Raw genomic sequence first — 20,679 nt, 5'->3', positions numbered from 1 at the left:
AAAATGTACGCCAAATATGTAAAAGAAGAGTGCGAGGAGGTGGTTTGTGGTGGAAATGAGGAGGCACGACGTCAACGAGTGGATGCTGCCTTCAGGCGGCCACGAGAACGACAAAAACAATCAGCAGGTTGACTCACTTTTTTTTCTTTAAGTCATTAAGGGGCTGCTGCATTCAAGAGGATTTTTTTTTAGGAAAATTTGGAATGCTAATGCTTGCCAAAGTTTGAAAGTGAAATCAAAATTTGATTTCGCTGATGCAATTTGGGAATATTTACTATTAAAAATATGACAAAATAAAGCGTTAAAAAAATCAATAACTAGAGAAACATAGAATAATTGGTATTAGGAGGATTTGTTGATTTTTTTGCGGACATTTGTGATCAGTATTCCTACTACAAATCTGTTAATTGATGTTATACCTATATGCATTTTTGAAGTCATTTTAATGCCACATGGGATGCTTTGATGCAATAATTGTGCATATTATGTGAACAAATTGCCTGTACATAGCATGAAAGTCCGAAGAACACTTGATGGACCAAAGCTGGACTTGACCAAAACTTGTCTTCTTGTGTCCTGCAGATATTGGTGAAGATCTCCATCCAATGAAGCAAGAGTCAGAGCTCTCTTCTAATAAAGAGGAAGAGGAGGAGCCACCCCACATTCCACAGGAAATTGGGCCCTTGAGCTCACACATTAAGGAGGAAATGGGGCTGGTGACCCTCCGTTTAAAAGAGGAACCCGAACCCCCTCATGTTAAAGAAGAAGGAAAGGAGTTGGATATCACTGATTTGCCATTGAAAAACATTGTGAAGTGTGATGATGATGACGATAATGAAGAGGACCAGTATGGGGGATTCCAAGCGCCGCCATCCGATGGCCACGACGCCACGTGCCATGCGTCTGGCGCCGTTGACGGTGACGATTTACACTCCAAATGTTCTCATTGCAACAAAACTTTCTCTAATAAGTCCTCGTTGAATAGACACATCAAGATGCACACGGGAAAGAAACCTTTCCCCTGCCCCTTTTGTGACAAAAGATTCGCACACAAGGGACACTTAAAGATCCACACGCTGATCCACACCAGAGAAAAACCCTTTTCCTGCTCCATGTGTGGGATTAAATTCACCCATAAGAGTAGTTTAACAAATCACATGAGAATTCACACCGGAGAGAAACCCTTCGCCTGTACAGCCTGCAACTTGAGGTTCGGGAGACGTTCCTATTTGATCAAACACATGCGAATACACACTGGGGAGAAACCCTTTCCCTGTTTGATTTGCGCTAAAGGATTCGCCGTTAAGGAAGATCTGAAAACCCACACGAGAACGCACACGGGCGAAAAGCCGTATGCCTGTGCGGTTTGCGGGAAAAGTTTCTCCTTGAAGGAAGGTTTAAGAAAACACACGAGAACACACACGGGTGAGAAACCGTTTATCTGTTCGGTTTGTGGTAAAGGTTTCAGAGTGATGACATGTTTGGCGAGGCACTCGAGAACGCACAGCGGGGAGAAACCTTTCACCTGTTCAATTTGCGGCAAAGGTTTCCACGTGAAGACATGCTTGATAAGACACGTGAGAACGCACACTGGAGAGAAACCTTACGTCTGCTCGGTCTGCGGTTTAACCTTCATTGACCGAACGGGATTGGTTCGACACACCACGAGGACGCACACGGGGGAGAAACATTTTCCGTGCTCGGTTTGCGGGAAGGGATTTGCGCAAAGGTACATTTTGCAAAAACACGTGAGAATTCACACTGGTGAAAAACCATTTAGTTGCACTTTTTGTGATAAAAGATTCTCCCGAAAGGATCGCGTTAAGAGGCACAAGTGTGTCGGGGTGAAGAACGACAATGAATGAAGCCTTTCAGAAATCGTGAAGAAGTCTTTGGGTAAGGTTGAAAACACTGTTATCTGGAATAAAATCAAAGCACTAAAGCATCGATAGTGTTCAGTGTCTTTTTTTCGTCTATTTTTAGTCATCATTCAATATTGGTAATAATGACTTAATTATCATTTTCGTTGTTGAAATGTTGAAATCCTGTTTATGGACGGATTGGACGTCTATGGCTGTCAATTGAAGCCAGTGTTTAAACCCTGTAAGTTTGTTTTATAGATAATTCGTGCATGTAAAGGATTAAACAAAAAATGTTGAACCTTGTGACACATAAAGTTTAGTAAAGTATAATTGTGCAGTTCTGAGGACATCTTGTGGACGACGTCAGAACTACAGACGTACGTAAAAAGACAAGCTTTATTCACCAAATAGGGATAGGCTCCAGCACCCTTCGTGAAGATAAGCGGTTCAGAAGATGAATGAACGTATTTATGTATAGTTTATTAAAATTATACATACGGGTCACACTTATTTGAATTTGTCTCTTATTCTTATTTTTTTCACATTGTATTTTTTTTACAATTTCTTTTAATTAATTTTTTGGAACTTTGATATTTTTAATCAATGTAATTGTTTTTAATATTATTAATATTTGTATTATCACAAAAGCGAGTAGAGCGAGACGACTGGTGACGTCATTCACTTCTAACCAATCCCGTCCGATTTTGAAAGAAGTTGACTTCCTGGTTTTGTCACTCGCTAGTTTAGGCTTAACAGCTTCATTCAAGGTTAAATTTTAAAATAGGAAAAACGAGGACACCTTTATCTGATCGCTAAGTCACTTGACTAAAACCTTTAACATTTATTTTATCGTCTATCTCCTAGTCTGGATGAACTCTCGCTCCAGGTTGGCGCTTTCCGAGTTTGGGGTTAGCATCGCCATTAGCCGCTAACCGAGACTTTGGCCGGAAATTTGTGCGAAAAGCGTGAAAGAAGAATACGAGGAGACACTTTGTGCGTCAAAAGAAGACCACGAGCTTTGCGACGCAACACGACTAGCAGGTTCGCTCAAAACAACTCATTGGCTGCCGCTGACGGCTATAGACGTCCAATACAATAAGACTGGGTCGGAGGACCGCTGCCACCCCTCCCAGCCAAACTGAATAGGACCCCTCTCGCCGTCGACGGCAGTGAAACACGGTCACTCAGTGCCAACCTTTGCAATTGACATTGATTGGACGCCTATGACTGTCAATGGCAGTGAAAGAGTTCATTGGATGGGGCATTTAATGCCCCAAAAATAAATTGGACTTGACTTCATGATTTATTTTTAGACATGGCCGAAGAATATGTTCATCATGCGATGAAAGAGGACGACGTCGGCAGTTTTCCATTGACGGTGATTGTGAAGAGTGAAGACGACGAAGAAGACGAAGATGACCACGGCGCAGATTACCCGTTTGCCCCACTCTCAGGAAGCGAAGACATCCCCTCCCATTTTCCTGCCGAGGAGAAACACTTGATCTGCTCGCAGTGTGACAAAACGTTCAGTTCCAAGTGGAATTTAAAGGTTCACCTTCGAAGTCACAAGGGAGAAAAACCCTTCACCTGTGCAGATTGCGGTAAAAGATTTGTCAGTAAGGGCAATTTGAACGCCCACAGCAGAATACACAACGGGGAGAAACCCTTCTCCTGCCCGGTGTGTGGCCTGCGAGTCACCCAAAAGAGTGGTTTGACTACTCACATGAGAATACACACCGGGGAAAAACCGTTTGCCTGTTCCGAGTGTGGGAAAAGCTTCTCTATTAAGGGCCATTTAAGAAGACACACCAGGATACACACCGGGGAAAAACCCTTTGCCTGCTTAGTTTGCGGTAAAAAATTCTCAATCAAGGGACATTTGACAACGCACACCAGTATCCACACTGGCGAGAAACCTTTCACCTGCTCCGTGTGCACCTTCAGCTTCAGCGAACGCTCCAAACTGGTCAAACACCTCAGGACGCACTCCGGGGAGAAACCCTTTCCCTGCTTGATGTGCGGGCGCCGATTCTCCGCCAAGACCAGTCTGCTACGTCACGCGAGAACGCACGTCCAGGAAAACCCCGTCGCCTGCTCGCTGTGCGACGTGATGTTCGCCAACCGTTCGGAAATGATCGAGCACCGGAAAACGCACTCTGGAGAAAAACACTTTTCCTGTTCGCTGTGCGGGAAAAGATTCAGCCAGCGAGTGCACTTGACCTCGCACGTGAGAGTGCACACTGGCGAGAAACCCTTCAGTTGCAGCGTCTGTGAGAAAAGTTTCTCGCGCAAGGATCAGGTGAAGAGGCACAAGTGTGACGGCGAAAAGGGCGGCGGCCCGTGAGAAATGACGGGAAAGGATCAAAAGTCGTTCTGAATCGAATAAAAGTTATGAGATGGCCATGGTCGGATTGGAAGAAGTTCTCTAGGACGCGTGACGTCACTCCCTGTATATTTTGGACACTTCAGAGGTTACGAGATGGGTGGATTGTTCAAATTTGGGCTACTTCTATTTTGCTTTAATTTTTCTTGTTAACGCAGAGGCTGCGTGTATTGTCCCTTGTTGCTCAACATGATGGGGGAAAGCGTACACACCTGTTCTGTGCAAAATTTTGTCCGGGTACTCGTTGAAAACGGTTTGCTGACTTTGCCTGTCGTTCTCCTTCTTCGTCCGGCCATGTTCCTCCTCGTAATCCGCCATTGTTCTTTCCAACACGGCAAAAACTTCTTCAATTGCCGCATTCAGACGGGTGTTAAACAACACCTTCAGCATTTCTACTTTACTCATTTTCTCACGATGAGTTATAAGAATTTTCGCTTCATTAACTCGGTGCGTAAAATAACACCAATAGGGTAATGTTGTACGGTTTTATAATCCAATAATAGCACTCATTTAGTTTAGGTCGTATTTAGCTTCCAAACCGGAAACTGAATTATTCCCAGCAGTGCAATGATAGCTCAAACTAACCACACATAGATATTACTTATTTATGTAATATTGCCTTCATCAATAATTTATTATTTTATCCACATTAGTTAGAAAGCCTTCAGTTTAATATAAATAGTTCTCTTTTGAGATTTGAAGAATTATCGCTTGAATCTGCCACTTAATAATACAATACCTCTGGCATATTTGTTAATATAATTCTGATATTATTATTATGTTAGTTGACCGATATGTGGGTTTTCAAATAATAATAAGGAAAAAAACATTGTCACGGAGCAAAAGAAAAAAAAAAATGCTCAAACTACCCTGACGCTTACAAACCTGAGGGGGCAGTAATGCGCAACAAGGTATACTGAATGCGTGAACCGGAAGTTAAAATGTAAGCGAAAAGAAAGTCGACCTGCTCGCTGAAGCTACTTGAGCTTTCTCGCAAACAAAGACGTGCATTTTAAAACAAAACATCGCCGATTTGGAGCCCAAAATGTACGCGAAAAAAACACCTATCGCGGAATTGCCAGAGGAACTTTGTGGAGCAGAAAAGGAGCCGTGGGACGATCTTTTCAACGCAGCGGGTTAGTTTGCAAATACTTTGAATTACGACGAAAATAATATTCATTTCTTTTCGACTTGCCGCACAGCTAACGTACTTTGACGGATTCTCGTCGTTCCGAATTCGAAACGCTCTAAAAATTCATGCTATTCCATTTTGCGTCGACGTTTGCTGTTGCGGCCCAATAAAAATCCCTCACCATTTCCAATCGCAAAAACATTGGAAAATCGATTCTTCAGCATTAGTCTTGTCCTATAGAGTTTATCTAATTCACACAATTGCTCATTCAAAAACTCAGGAAATCGCGGCACACGAAATATTATGCACTTTGTACCTAAATCTGACCCTCACAAAAGATCCTCATTTATTTCCAAAGGGGGGAAAAAAATCAACAGCAAGTGATCTAAAAAGCCCCCAAAATCTACAAGGAGTATAAAAATGCCCCAATTTCATTAGTAATTAACCCGAAATCAAAATGAAGTGACTCAAAATCAACAGGAATGATCTTTAAATCATTAAAGAGGTGGCCCAAAACGAACTGATTGCCAGCCATGGTCAACAGTAGCAGCCCAATTCCTGAAAACTGGAAAGGTCGGCTGTGAATGCTCCTATTTGAATGCCATTAGACAGCACACATGTTTCTCTCTAGACCGCCGAGAAGCTCTCGTTCCCGAGCAGCAGGAGCCGGAGCCCAAAGGAGATGTTCTACGGACCACCCAGATCAAAGAAGAAGAGCGGGAGGACGACGTAAGCAAGTTCCCGTTGACCGACGACGACGTGAAGAGCGAAGAAGACGATGCAGACCGCTCCGAAGGATCCCGAAGAGCTCCGCTGTCCGATAGCGACGCCGCAACGCCACGCTCATCCGGCGGTGGGGACCGAGATCTCTCTGAAGGTGATGCGCGAGGATTCACACTTTGGGGAAAAAAAGCAAGCGCTTGTCCTTTTTGTGTTCCGCAGACACGAGCGAAGAACACCTTTCTCCCGAAGATCTGGAGCCCCAATGGCCCTCAGTTAAAGAAGAAGACGAGCCAGACGACACCCACGTTAAAGAAGAAGAGGACGAGTACGAGGTAACCAACTTTCCGATGACCGGTCTCACGGTGAAGACAGAAGAGTCCGACGAGGACCCCAGCGGAGGATCAGAAACGGATTGCCTGTCGCCACCGCGGGCCCATCTCGACAACGCCACGTCGCATTCTTCGGACTATAATGAGGAAGAGGAAGAGGAGGAAGATAAAGATCAACTTGGAGACGTGGCCCGCCTTGTCGGCGCCGTCCCAAAATGCATCAAATGCCATTTTTGCGACAAAACCTTTTGCAACAAGGCGTCGTTGGTGACGCACACCAGGTCGCACATCGGAGAAACCCCCTTCCCTTGCTCAGTCTGCGGCAAAAGATTCTCTTTTAAATCGCACTTGACGCAGCACGCGAGCACTCACCCCGTAGAAAAGCCACACGCCTGCTCCATTTGCGGGAGCTCGTTCAAGGACGGCGCCGAGTTAAAGACGCACACCAAAACGCACATTGCCTGCTCGGTTTGCGGCAAAACGTTCCCTTCCCTCCTCGGTTTAAAAAACCACACCAGAACGCACAGCGGGGAAAAACCCTTCGCCTGCTCCGTTTGCGGCCGAAGGTTCGCCCTCAAGTCCAATTTAACCAACCACGCCAAAACGCACTCCGGACTGACACCTCGCGCCTGCTCGGTTTGCGGCGCCAATTTCTCCACAAAGTCCAGTTTGAAGCGCCACGTGAGGATACACACGGGAGAAAAAACCTTTGCCTGCTCGTTTTGCGGAAAGATATTCCCCTGCGAATCGAGTTTGACGATGCACACGCGGACGCACACGGGCGAAAAACCCTTCGTCTGCTCCCTCTGCGGGAAAAGATTCTCCGTCAAGTCAAGTTTAAAGCAGCACTCCGTATTGCACACGGGGAAAAGAGATTTCGTTTGCTCCATTTGCGGCAAGAGTTTCTCCTGCAAGTCGGGTTTGACGGTGCACACGCGAACGCACACCGGCGAGAAACCCTTCACCTGCTCATTTTGCGGGAAGAAATTCTCCGCAAAGTCGGGCTTGGCGCAGCATACGATATTGCACACGGGGGGCAAAGATTTTGTCTGCTCCCTTTGCGGCAAAACGTTCGCAAACAAGTCCAATTTGACAAACCACGCCAGGACGCACACGGGGGAAAAACCGTTTGTCTGCACCATTTGTGGGAAAAGATTTTCCTGCAAGTCAAGTTTGACGAGCCACGCACGCGCGCACGCTGGGGAAAAACCTTTTGTTTGCTCTGTCTGCGGTCGAGGATTCACCAAGAAGCGCCGCTTCACAATACACATGCACACACACGAAGAGAAAACCGTTCAGTTGGAGTGTGTGTAAGATCTGTATTAGAGGTTAAAAAATGGTTGATTTTTAAATATTAACTGAATGGTTGCCATTAACGGTGATAGACAGACACATTTTGATCATTTGGTCCAGGTTTCATGGCGTGATCGGGCTAGGATCTGGCAACCCTGGTAGGAGCCAATAACAATGGGTTTCTCATGGTCCAATGGCCATTTTAAGATAAGACTTTGGAGATGATCCCTTCAAAAACCTTCGAGAAACATAAATGTAATCAGCAGAACACCAAAATATAATACAATTAGTGGAAATATAGTGCAAAGGGTGTTTCTGTGCACCAATGGCAGATTATTATTAATTATTTTAATCTGTGAGTCAATTTCAATGCTTCATTTGGCGTTTATTTTCTGTTGTACATTGTTGAAATGTCCTTACCAAATACACTTTGTCAAATATTTTTGTAATTCTAAGCATTTACACTGCTATGTAAATAAAATAACATTTTTTAAAATGATTGTCTTAATTATTTGAATCATTTATATATGTGAAAACATATTTTGGAGAATAATTGCTTTCAGTTTTTAAACGTTTGTAACATTTATTTTTTATTCAAAACATTTTTCCTAAATATTTTTTCATTCCTTTTAAAAAATTAATAAAAAAATATTTTGTCTGCTCTCTTGCTCTAAAATATTTTTTAAAGTTATTTTCTAAATAATAATAATTTATTACAGAAGATTTTTTTTTCCTCAACGTGTAAATGCTTCTCCAGGACTGATGGTGGCAGTAACGTCGTAGAATGTCTCACTATTCCCTGCCGGAAGTATAGAACATATGTACATAAAAGTATAGAATTGACTGGCAATTTTAAACTCGATTTAAAAACTAAACCGCGCGTGTTTGCTAATAATATCACACAATTTCTTAACAGCCAATTAAAATGACCTGACAGAATAATTCACGTAAATGCCTTTGAAGATCAAAGCATCAAAGCGGACATGCGTCATCGATGACGCCATTGCTCCAAAACACCAAAAAGCTTGCTTAAATGCGTTACGAATGACATTCTCGGAACATTTGACGCCTCATATCGTCGAGTGGGAGTGTTTTATTCCATTTAAGTTGACTGACTGACGCCAAACGTATCGTTTTGCTGCTTTATTGCGCTTCCTCGACTAGCTTAGCTCGTTAGCCGCTAACAAAGAACAGAAGAGAAGTTGGGGCAAAAAGTCTGTTAAAATGTGCAAAGTGGAAATACTGAAGGCGTTGCTGAACCAACGACTAAGTGCGGCCGTGGAGGAAATATTTGGACTTTTTGCCACAACTATAGCCGAGTACGAGGAGGAACTTTGTCGAACCAAAGAGGAGAACGAGCAACAACGTCAATTGCTGAACGCTGTCTTAAGGCCTCGAGATGTTTCACGCACTACAGGTTTGTCCGATTCCTATTTTAGTGATCGATTGATGAGCCGTCGTCAACTGTTTGGACATATTGCAAAATCCTATTGATACTGTGTCACTGATTATTGACACCTGCTGGACGTTTAAAATCCCTACAGGCAACCGTGTGTGTTGCTTTAAATGACTCAAGTCCGTGGCCACAATCTTCATTCATTTTCTGAACCGCTTTATCCTCATTAGGGTTGCGGGGGTGCTGGAGCCTATCTCAGTTGACTCTGGGCCAGAGGCGGGAGACACCCTGAATCGGTGGACAGCCAATCGCAGTGCACAAGGAGACTAGCGACCAATCACTTGTCGCTAGGAGCAATTTATAGTGTCCAATCAGCCTAGCATGCATGTCTTTGGAATGTGGGAGGAAACCTGGGTACCTGGAAGAAACCCACGTAGGCCCGGGCAGAACATGCAAACTCCACACAGGTGGACCGACCTGGATTTGAACTCAGGACCCCAGAGCCGTGAAGCTGACACGCTAACCACTCATCCGCCTGGCTGCAATATATTTTTTTATCATTATGCCAGGGGTTCCCATGACTTAGATCGCCAAGGTACAATTGGTAGATCGCATGACAATAACATTTTGATCCCTCCCCTCTGTCCATTTCCTTAGCTGGGCTCTTATGAATTTGGCTTTAGCGCAAATGCCACTCCCATTCATGTTGATAAAGTCTAATGCACAGGTGTCAAAGTGGCGGCCCGGGGGCCAAATCTGGCCCGCCACATCATTTCATATATGAGAATTCATCTTGGATTTCCTTGTCTTGCAGAAACGGTTGACGATTCATCACCCGTTAAAAATGAAGACGAGGAGACCACCATTGCCGTGTTGCCGGCGACCGGCCTTTTTTTCAAAACCGAGGGCGAACGTCCCGTCCAGCAAATCGCACGGCCGCGACCTCCGATCGGCCCCGATCTGGAAAGTGTCGGAACCCAACGCGCGGAATCAAGAGTCGTCACCTTCTGCTCGCCGCCGCCAAACGGAGACACGAGAAGACCTTCCCCCGAAGGCGTTTCCCTGCAGTGCCCCAGCAGCAAACACCTGATGTGCCCCCACTGCGACAAAACCTTCGGCACCAACTACACACTGAACAGACACGTGAAAAGCCACGGCGCGGTCAACGAGCGCTGGAAGTGCAGCCAGTGCGGGAGAACGCTCGGCGATAGGAGGAACCTGAGGAGGCACATGATGATCCACACGGGGGAGAAACCCTTCCTGTGCACCATTTGCGGGAAGAGATTCTCCCAGAAGGCCAATTTGATGACGCACACCCGAACGCACACCGGCGAGAAGCCCTTTTCCTGCTCGCTCTGCTGTAAACGATTCGGGGATCGTTCGGCGCTGATTCAGCACAAGAAAACGCACAACGGGGGGACAAATTCGGCCTACTCGCCGTCCAATCCGGGTTTTAGCGTTCGTACAAATTTGGGCCTACACGTGAGAACGCACACTGGGCAGAAACCGTCCGCTTGAATTGCGCTCAAAACGAACTCGTACAAAACAAATGTCCGGTCTAATACAACAAACAGGGTACAAAAGTAAGATATCTTTGCATTTTTGTTGTCTCACTTGTGCTGAAATGGGTTGTTCTAGTTGTTCTGTGTTTCTAGATGACTTTACACATAAACATGAAACAACAATAAACCTTTTAAGGCAGATGTAGTGTTCAGGGCCAACTAAATGTGGCCAAATTTCACACAATTTTAATGTATGGTCAATTTTTTTTCTTTTAAAATTTGGGAGTTTTGTTGCACTGAAATTCACTGTCGTTTGATTACAGTAAAAAGAAATGGAAAATTTCACCAAACAGTGATTTTTGTTCATTAAAAATAATAATTAAAAATGTTGTATTCATTGAATACTAAAATTAATGATAATTCAAAGATTAAAAAATAGATTGCTAGTTTTTACCTTATTGGTTGCCACGAATGAGTGATAGATTTCTAATTGGACGTTTACTGCCGTCAATGCAAGTCATCCCAGTGCAAATGGATCTGATGTCTATTGTTGTCAATGATTTTGATTCAATTGTTGTTAATTAAAAATGGGCAAATTATTTTCAAAACATTTTATTAAAAAAAAAAAATTATGCGTACATGTTCTATTTTAAAATACACCCCAAAAAAGACGTTTAAAACCAAATAAGTTGTAGTTTTGACATCTAAAACTAAATTCGATATGAAAAATATATATATACATATTCACATGTGAACCGGAGTTAATGTTACTATACGAAGCAAAAGTAGGTCAAACGTGTAATGACGGATCCAGGCCGCTAGGGGCAGCAGTGCGCTTTGATGGCTTCCCTGACGGAAACAGAAACCAAGCCGTGCTAGCTAGTGCTTTTTAGTCAATTTTGTTGTTTTCACCACCGAATGCGCCCTTTACTTCTGTACACATTTCCGTCACGTAATTACGACATTTTAGCAATAACAGTTCACCATCCTGGCCGAATCCTTTGAGTATATCGAATATATTCGCTTTACTAACTAGCATTGGTTTGCTACATAGCGGCTAGCATAGCAAAGGTACACAGTTGTCCTCGGCGTCAGTGTACCATTTTGAACAATATGTGTAAAGTGGAAATGCTGAAAGCCTTGCTTCACGCGCGATTAAACGCGGCCGTCGAGGAAGTTTTTGTCGCTTTTGCAAGAACCATAGCCGAGTACGAGGAACAACTATCTCGTTCAAAACAAGAGAACGAGCGACAACGTCAATTGCTGGATTCTGTTTTTCGGCCTCCATATGAAGCACACCCTGCAGGTTTGTCCTACATATTTCCTAGGGACGTTTGTTTAGTCATGTCAACATGTCATAACTGTCAACATCTGCCAATTGCTCCACTTATTAATGATCGCAATTCCCCTTATTAAAGTGATTTAATAAGCTTACAAATGCAACGCGGCACATATTTACTCACATAGTCTACAATTTAAAAGTCTACAATTTGTGGACGGGGTGCCCAACCAGTCGGTGCACTAAATTCAAGATTCTGTAGATGTCGCTGTATGACGCTGACAGTTTGACTGTCTGGGAACATTGCTTGCTGACGTGCTATATTTATATAGTGAAAAGGGTGGAAGCGTGAAAGGGGAATGTGCATGCGCATATTATGCTTAAAGCATGACTATTAGCACGTTTTCGTCTGCTACCAGTGACCGAAACGATCCAGATTAGAGCCGAAATTGGGTAAAACGAGATCGCTTTTACAAAATAATAATAATCGGACATAGGCTTTGTCATCATCATTGACTCGACAAAAGCCTAATTGTCATCATACCCAGCTGCGTATGACGAAATTGGTAGTGCTTCTCCATAAGGTGCGCTTTCCCGGCAAAAGGCCCAAATAAGTGATCATTTCGGACTCGTAATTTGGCATTCTGCCGTGATGGATACATCGCATCACCCCTGAGCGGATCACTTACCTCTCACTGTCTCCTTCAGTCAGCCAGTAGGAGGCAGATCGCCGCCCAACATCTTTTCATGTTACCTCACTCTAAAGTTATTACACAGAAAGGATTGTGTGTTGTGCTACCGCAAGTTTAGAGTGCTGATGGATGTGGGGGGGGGGGGGGGGGGGGGGAACTGTCCTTAAGCCTATTTATCTCACTTGTCAAAAACGCACTGTACAAAAGTTGTCTTATGGCGTACACAATTTGAATTGATCAATAAATGTATAAAATACAGGAAAAACGTATAAGTTGATAGGTATGACTTTTCTTTTTTTTCCTGTAGTGGTCGGTGGAGAAGTCCTCCAACAGGAGCATCTGGACTGGAACTCGATGGCGCAACAGCAGGAGCCGGAGCCCCTCCGTCATATAGAAGAAGAGGTGGAGGACACATACCAAGTCAAAAAAGAAGAGGAAGAAGTGCGTCTTCCATCTCCGGAGATGTCATTTCCTCACGTGGTGGTGAAGACGGAATACGCCGAAGACGGCTCGAGTCAATGCGTGACGGCAGAAGGTGGCGGCGGCGGCGGCGTGGCGCCTCGGCGTGACGCCAAACCCTTCATGTGCTCTGTTTGCGGTAAAAGGTTTGGCCAGAGGGCCCACTTAACCACACACACCCGAATCCACACCGGAGACAAGCCCTTCTCTTGCCCGGTGTGCACCAAAGCGTTCATCGATTACTCCGCCATGATTAAACACACGAGGATTCACACCGGCGAGAAACCTTTCGCATGCACGTTCTGCGGTTTAGCCTTCAGCGACCGCTCCAATTTGGGGAAGCACATGAGAAGGCACACCGGCGAGAAACCTTTCGCGTGTTCCGTCTGCAGTTTAACTTTCAGCGACCGCTCCAATTTGGTGAAGCACATGAGAAGGCACACGGGAGAAAAACCTTTCGCCTGTTCCGTCTGCAGTTTAACTTTCCGCGATCGCTCCAATTTGAGCAAGCACATGAGGAGGCACACGGGAGAGAAACCTTTCGCCTGTGCCGTGTGCGCTTTAAATTTCCGCGACCGCTCCACGTTGGTTCAACACGTGAGGACGCACGTGGGGGAGAATGGCTTTCACTGCCACGTTTGCGGGAAACAATTCAGTCAAAGAGGCGCTTTGGCTAAACACGTGCTTGTGCATTCAGGGGAGGAGATTGGTGATGTTATAAAAACCGAGTGAAAAGATATTTGGGACTATTTATAAGGGCAAAAGATTGGGAATGTCATCGGGAATCAATTATCGTATTTTCTCGCATTTTAGCCACCCCAGCCGCATATAAGCTGTAAAATTGCCTTAAAATGGTTGAATTTGACAATTTCTCGCGTATAAGCCGCCCCCTGATTCACAATTTTCCCCTCCATATTCGTGGTTTTAATAGGGAGTACAAATGTGTTACTTTGAAGGGAAAATCTTAAGAAAAATAATCGCACGTTTTATTTCTGAGATACTTTATAAATGGATTTATAATTCGAAATTCCTAAAGGGTGTTGCCTGCACGTAAACAAATTAAAAAAGGAAGTCACGTGAGCAGTACAACCAGGAAGTGTGTCCGTAGCGGTCTTGTTTGTCATCCCTAGGTAAAATGGCGGCGCCCTGAGCGAGCAATGGCAGGCACAAGTAAGTGAGTTTTTCATGTTTTATGCAAGATGCGTTTTTTTTTCTTGAATTTCATTCATCGACGTGTTTAGCATGTTAACTGTTCTCTAATTTGAAATAAATTACCGAATAGGCCGCATTGTCTTGCGTAATGACGTTTCGTCTTTGTCACCTTGCAGTTTCGTGCATGCCAAGTCTAATTTATGCGCATATTAGCCGTGCCCTCGATTCAATCATTTTTTTAGCGACAAATACGGCATATATGCGAGAAAATACAGGATGTGTTCCTTTTTTAATTGAAAGACATCTTACTACGTTGCCAGGAAAACTTGTTGGATTGACAATGTATGTCATGATTGCTTCACCTTAGAATAGCTTCTGTTTAATCATCCACTGGTTGTTCTACTGTTAGTTATCAGGCTAGGAAGCTTCGAACTAATCACCATTTATATTTTATGAGCTTGATGTCTTTATATTGAATTATTTGACCCTTTGCTGTAGAAGGAGTTGATTGCACCTGCTGGGCAGAACCCTGTAACCCATGTGTATTTAATGATTTGAAGTCAATAAAAGAACATTACATTCATTCATTTTCTGAACCGCTTTATCCTCATTAGGGTCGTGGGGGGTGCTGGAGCCTATCCCAGCTGACTTTCGGGCACGAGGCAGCCAATCCCAGGGTACAAGGAGACAAACAACCATTCCCACTCACACTCATACCTAGTGGCAATGTATCGTAAATTAGCTTAGCATGCATGTTTTTGGAATGTGGGAGGAAACTGAAGTACCCGGAGAAAACCCACGCAGGCCCAAGGAGAACATGCAAATACCCCACAGGTGAACCAATCTGGATTTGAACCCAGTAGCTGTGAGGCCGATGCGCTAACCACTCAAGCCACCGGGCTGCCCAAAAACCAACACTAAATTTCAATTTTCAATAAACATATAATATGCAATATTCTATGCATAATTTCATATGCATAAAGTATTTAATTGCACTCTCTAATCAACAGTTATTACAGATTGTATTTTTTTTATTATAAGTTATTCAATGTACCAAATACAGCAAAGAACATTTTTATTTTTTTTACAGTATATTTCCATTGCTATTAATACAGTAGAGTCGCATCTTGAGGTGGTCGGTGTCTTCAAATGAATGTTTAAATTTATAAGCCACAGTACTGAAGTTTCCTTTAGATATTCTTTAGATATAGTTTTTGCATGATTTGAGTAAGTAAGCTTTTCTCTCAAATATATTGTTATAATCATTTGTTTCAGATCTACTGTCATTATTTTCAGAATGAAAATTGAATTCAGTGTTAAAGTCTTTTTTTCAAACTTGAGTCTTGGAAAAAAAGGGGGTTGTCTTATATTCGGGCCAATACGGTAGTCATTCCCAATCAAGATGGGCTAAAGAACACAATCAAATCACATTTAAGGGTCACTGCTTGTCACAGGAATGCACTCGTGTTTCTTTACCTGAAATTTCCAGGCGAATTGTTTCCCACAAACCGAACAGGAGAAAGGTTTCTCTCCAGTGTGTGTTCTTGTGTGCTTTTTTAAGTTCCCCTTGATCGTGAATCTTTGGCCACACTCTGAGCATGAAAAAGGTTTCTCCCCAGTGTGGGTTCTGGCGTGAATTTTCAAGTAGCCCTTCTGCGCGAATTTCTGGTCACAAACAGAGCAGGCGAAGGGTTTCTCGCCAGTGTGGATTCTTGTGTGACTTTTTAAGTGTCCCATTTGCGCAAATATTTGGCCACAAAACGAGCACGGAAAAGGGTTCTCCCCGGTGTGCTTCGTCGTGTGCATTTTGAGGGCGGCTTTGTGGGCAAACTTTTGGCCGCAAACTAGGCAGGAGAACGGTTTCTCCCCAGTGTGTGTCGTTTTGTGTCTTTTCAAGTTTCCCTGCTGGGCGAATTTTTGTCCACAAACCGAGCACGTAAAAGGTTTTTCCCCAGTGTGTCTTCTCGTGTGAATCGTCAAGGTCCCCTTCTGAGTGAACCTCTGGTCGCAAAACGAGCAGGAGTAAGGTTTCTCCCCAGTGTGTGTGGTGGTGTGTGTCACCAAGTGACTTTTCCGCGTGAAGCGCTTCCCGCAAATCGAACATACGAAATGCTTTTCACCCGTGTGCGTTCGCATGTGCCGGTGCAAGCCGGAATTGTGGTTGTAGCTTTTCCCGCACTGGTGGCATTCCCAGCGTTTCTTGTCGGCGTGACCCGCCTCGCGACCTTCGTCATCGTCTTCGCCGTCGGAAGAGTGGGTGGTGTTGTCGCTATCTGACAAGGGAGCCATGAGGCGCTCTGCTGGCGAGCCTCCCCGGTGGTCTCCGTCGCCTCCCGTCGAGCTGCCGCTGCTCCGTTGAGACTCCGCCCCCCTGCTCTCCTCACTTGAACCTTCGTTTTCACTCTTGAAAAGGTCAGCGGTTAAGTGAACCTTGATAATATCCTCTTGCTCTTCTTTAATTTGGAGGAACTCTTCCTCTTTGCTCTTGCTGACTGCAAGACAAGTTGAAGATCAAACGTCTAATCAAATTAAATACAAGAAGGAAAGCTCCAAGAAACCCAGACCATCTTTACAATGTATTTTTTTTGTATTGATGAATGAAAAGAAAAGCTCAGATATGGAAAAGAGTCTTTGAATAATTTGGGATAAAATATACAACAATCAAGAGTTTTGGTTTATAACATTTCAGTTTATTGCCGATGTCTAAAGCCAAAATAGTTTTGGGGGGGATTTTTTTAGCATATAGATTTGTTTTCTTTTCCTTCTTCTTCTGCTACTTCCCTTTGTAACTGTGGCCACTAGGTGGTGACAAATCACAATTAACAAACATCACCCAAACAATGAACCTTACCGTTATCCTGTTGTACCAGCTTATTCCTGACAATCTTTGGGGAAAAATATTGTGGGCAATACCGGTAATATTCTCAATATCAGCTACATATAGGGCGATATTTAAAACAAAAAAACTCGGTCTATCGACCATCCGATACTATATCAGTCAACACAGTTGAGTATTGAGGTTGCTGATCCCTGACTTAAAATATTTATCTTTAATCATAATATGTAATATTTAGATTTAGTTTTACAATTTGCATTGGGTATCAAAATTTAGATTTAACATCAACATGTCGAGAACTAGTTACAACGGTGCAAGAGTCCCTTTAAAAAACTCCCACCAGGATTTGTTTTAACATTGTTTGACGCTAAATGAAACAAAATTATCAACAAGAGCTTTTTATACAAAAGACAGTTTAACCCCTTTATATGGTATATGAAAATGAAACACAGAAATGGGTCAAAAACGAATGTATTTGTAATAAATACCAGATCTTCGTAGCCCAAGCAGATACTGCTTCTTCGGCATTTTTTTAGATTGGAGCTCCTCATTTTCGCTCCAAAGTTCTTCCTCCAACTTGACTCTTGCGTTCCTTCTAGTGTCCATTTCGCCAAATTTGGGTTCGAGTTTGACGTCAGCTTGGCAAAAGTTAGCGGCTCAACGAAGCTAAGCTAAGCCCACAAAGCTTCCACTAGCTTAGCTTTTAACTTCCGCTCCATTGTTTTTCAACAGTGCCTCTCTCGGCCGTGAAATGTACTTACACGTCATATTTTCTCAGGATTTTTATGGTTGTATGAACTTATCTCTAGTTATGCTTTCGTTTTGGGGAGCCACTATGTCTACAAATGTCGAACTGGTCGCATACCATTGACGACACAAGACGTCCTTTCTTAATATGGGCCTCATAGCTCAGTGGTCAGAGCGCTGGTCTCGTAAACCAGAGGTCGAGAGTTCAATTCTCTCTGGGGCCTCATCATAAGTTCGGCAGGTATTTAGTTTATCTCTCTTTAATTATAGCAGTAAATTTAGTAAGGTATTGTGGCGTACACAAATCCAATTCATTGTTTCTGTCTTTTTGTATATTCTTATTTTTAGCTGTATTTGTCAATTTGTATTTCGATATTTTGCTTTTTTAAATATATATACTATTTTGACGTACATGAATGCTACGTATTTGTTAGATGTAATGACACAGCTTCACCACAAAAAGCAGTAACGCGCCACACTGCCTTTTGTCACCCGGAAGTAAATCCCCCGACCCCAAGCAAAGTCCACCACGACGACGGCGTTTAGTAATTGTTTGTTTCTTTGTGCCAAATGAGTCAACACATATCGCCACATTCAAAAAACATTTTTAAAAAAATGCAGTAATAACTATTTTAGATCTACAAATATTCGTCTTCGTGGACTTTGGACTCAGTTTAGCAGACTCTGCTAGCAAAGAGGCGCTTTGGCGAACCAAAACATACAATGTACACGGAGAGAATTTGGATTTACGTGTGAAAATGTGTGCAAAAAGTGTGAAAGAAGAGTACGAGGAGGAACTTGGTGGTCGTGGTGTATTAACCAAAGCAGGTTAGTTCATTTTTTGGTCTCAATTGTACGGGAACGACGAGTAGACATTTGGTCAGTCAAAGCTCTTATTGCAGAACTTAACATTTGCAACTTTATTTCTAATAAATCAATGTCCTTTCAATTGTACGTCAACCAACCCATAGCGGTATGGATATTGTTGAGTTCGCAGGAGTGCCGATGCTAGGCAATGTTTACTTTTTGATTTTTTTTGCTTCTGACCAAGTCACTAGCAAACCACCTTAGCAATTACTTTACAGTCAAATTAGTAAATAAAGCTGTTATTTGAAAAATAAAAAAATGCACAGTCGGGTGTCAGAATCGAAATCGGGAGCCAAAAAATGGTGTCGGTGCAACGTTACTATTTGTTGGTTTTTGAACATGGATGTCTTTTTTTGTGTCCATCAGAAGAATGTCTCCATCCTGAGCAGCAAGTTTGGAACGTCCAGGTGGTTGAGCAAAGTCCAGAGCCACCGCTTGCTAAAGAAGAGGAGCCAGAGTACCATCACGTCAAAGATGATGAAACGGGGACAGAGTACTTTCATGATATTGAAGAGGAGGATGATGTCTCCATCAAAGAGGAAGATGAGGAGAATGACATCTCAAAGTTCTCACTGAGCGTTGTTACTGTCAAGAGTGAAGACAAAGAAGACCCCAGTCAGGGGTCTCCTCTCCACCCCGATCAAGGCGAGGAAATCGGAGGGGCGGAGCCTCAGAGCAGCTGCTCGAGTCAACAAACGACGAAATATGACATCTCGGCCCCGTTGTCGGACGCCGACGACACCACGTCTTACTCTTCCAACCCAGACGACGACGAAAGCTCGGGAGAGAAACCGTTCGCCTGCACAATCTGCGACATCCAGTTTAGCGTTCATTCGCGTTTGGTCCAGCACATGCGGAAACACACGGGGGAAAAGCCTTTCTCCTGCCTGATTTGCGGTCAGAGTTACACCCAAAGGGGCGCCTTGACCCGACACGCCAGGACGCACTCCGGGGAGAAACCCTTTACGTGCTCGGTTTGCGGCAAGGCTTTCACCCAGAAGGAACATTTGGTGACGCACACGCGAACGCACACGGGAGAGAAACCCTTTCCCTGCTCGATCTGCGGCAAAAGCTTCTCCATCAAAGGAAATTTGATCACGCACACGCGGACGCACACTGGGGAGAAATCGTTCATCTGCTCCGTCTGCAACTTCAGTTTTGCCGATCGCTCGTCGTTGGTTCAACACGTGCGAACGCACACCGGCGAGAAGCCGTTTTCCTGTCCGGTGTGCGGTAAACGATTCACTCAGAAAGGGCAGCTGGGGACGCACTCTAGGACCCACACGGGGGAAAAACCCTACCCTTGTTCGATTTGCAAAATGAGCTTTGGGGATCGTTCCACGTTGGTTCTACATATGCGGACGCACACGGGGGAGAAACCTTTTTGCTGTTCGGTGTGCGAAAAGCGATTCACGCAGAGGGCGCATTTAAGAACGCACTCCAGAACGCACACCGGGGAGAAACCTTTTGCCTGCACGGTCTGCGAGTCCAGTTTCGCGGATCGGTCGTCTTTGGTTCAACACATGAGAATACACACGGGGGAGAAAGTGTTTAGTTGCAGCGCATGTGACCAAAAGTTCTCCTACAAGTACCAACTCACCAAACATAGTTGTGCTGGCCAGAAGAGCACGGCAGCTGCACAAGAGTCCTAACTCGTTGGCTGCTTTTGACGGCAGCAGGCGTCCAATTCATTTTGACTGGAATGAATCGGCACCGTTGATGGAACTGCATTTGCTTGAAATCAAACGTGGTCCGTTGTCCATTCCTGTATTCAATACTTTATTTAATAAAGAAATGCAATATCAAAATGGTGGGTCTCCTATAATTACGGTTTTGCTAATTAACAAACTGTGTACATAATGGCGGGGGGGGGGGGGGGCTTGTTTATTTACAGTAAAAATGAGTGGTGAGCTGAAAAATCATAGCAAGGCATTGAATCCACACAGAATACACAGCACACAATTATTTCCAAAATCAATATCACTTTATTATTAATGCTATTATGCTAACCTAATATGCGGCAGTGT

General features: G+C 43.9%; 3 protein-coding genes and 1 non-coding gene across 5 annotated transcripts; 3 read left to right on the top strand and 1 right to left on the bottom strand.

The window, feature by feature from the left end:
• The first annotated feature begins 584 nt into the window (after positions 1-584).
• On the top strand, positions 585-4,263 carry LOC144070731 (uncharacterized). 2 transcript variants are annotated; one of them, XM_077595173.1, is made up of 2 exons: positions 585-1,820; positions 3,568-4,263. In XM_077595173.1, exons 1-2 carry the CDS (start codon positions 606-608, stop codon positions 4,204-4,206), a joined length of 1,854 nt encoding a protein of 617 aa, XP_077451299.1. In that variant the 5' UTR covers positions 585-605; the 3' UTR covers positions 4,207-4,263. The 2 variants fall into 2 exon arrangements, with proteins under 2 accessions (XP_077451299.1, XP_077451298.1); XM_077595172.1 differs by lacking the exon at positions 585-1,820 and adding an exon at positions 2,581-2,903 and having other exon boundaries at positions 3,176-4,263.
• Positions 4,264-6,110: 1,847 nt separating this feature from the next.
• LOC144092922 (uncharacterized) lies at positions 6,111-20,468 on the top strand. Its single transcript, XM_077626092.1, has 8 exons — positions 6,111-6,254; positions 6,320-7,737; positions 8,887-9,139; positions 9,933-10,634; positions 11,657-11,926; positions 12,899-13,779; positions 18,397-18,613; positions 19,019-20,468. Exons 2-8 carry the CDS (start codon positions 6,448-6,450, stop codon positions 20,302-20,304), a joined length of 4,899 nt encoding a protein of 1,632 aa, XP_077482218.1. The 5' UTR covers positions 6,111-6,254; positions 6,320-6,447; the 3' UTR covers positions 20,305-20,468.
• Positions 15,208-17,895, bottom strand: LOC144070728 (uncharacterized). Its single transcript, XM_077595169.1, has 2 exons — positions 17,527-17,895; positions 15,208-16,694 (listed from the first exon to the last, which is right to left on the bottom strand). The coding sequence occupies exons 1-2, from the start codon at positions 17,642-17,644 to the stop codon at positions 15,634-15,636; spliced, it is 1,179 nt and encodes a 392-aa protein (XP_077451295.1). The 5' UTR covers positions 17,645-17,895; the 3' UTR covers positions 15,208-15,633.
• Positions 17,937-18,009, top strand: trnat-cgu (transfer RNA threonine (anticodon CGU)). Its single transcript has one exon. It is a non-coding gene; the product is annotated as a tRNA-Thr (tRNA).
• Positions 20,469-20,679: the final 211 nt, after the last annotated feature.

The sequence above is a fragment of the Stigmatopora argus genome, chromosome 2 (assembly GCF_051989625.1).
Source record: "Stigmatopora argus isolate UIUO_Sarg chromosome 2, RoL_Sarg_1.0, whole genome shotgun sequence".
In the NCBI taxonomy this organism is placed as follows: Eukaryota; Metazoa; Chordata; class Actinopteri; order Syngnathiformes; family Syngnathidae; genus Stigmatopora; species Stigmatopora argus.
The sequence above is the reverse complement of the archived record's forward strand: the minus strand, read 5'-3'. Positions and strand labels throughout refer to the sequence as shown.

Coding starts and splice junctions, on each gene's coding strand:
- LOC144070731 (XM_077595173.1), top strand. CDS start 606: ATGAAGCAAGAGTCAGAGCTCTCTTCTAATAAAGAGGAAGAGGAGGAG. Junction 1,821..3,567: donor GATTCTCCCGAAAGGATCGC/GTTAAGAGGCAC, acceptor GTCACCCAAAAG/AGTGGTTTGACTACTCACAT.
- LOC144092922 (XM_077626092.1), top strand. CDS start 6,448: ATGACCGGTCTCACGGTGAAGACAGAAGAGTCCGACGAGGACCCCAGC. Junction 7,738..8,886: donor AAACCGTTCAGTTGGAGTGT/GTGTAAGATCTG, acceptor TTCCTCGACTAG/CTTAGCTCGTTAGCCGCTAA. Junction 18,614..19,018: donor TGGTGTATTAACCAAAGCAG/GTTAGTTCATTT, acceptor TGTGTCCATCAG/AAGAATGTCTCCATCCTGAG.
- LOC144070728 (XM_077595169.1), bottom strand. CDS start 17,644: ATGGACACTAGAAGGAACGCAAGAGTCAAGTTGGAGGAAGAACTTTGG. Junction 16,695..17,526: donor GCTTGGGCTACGAAGATCTG/GTATTTATTACA, acceptor CTTGTCTTGCAG/TCAGCAAGAGCAAAGAGGAA.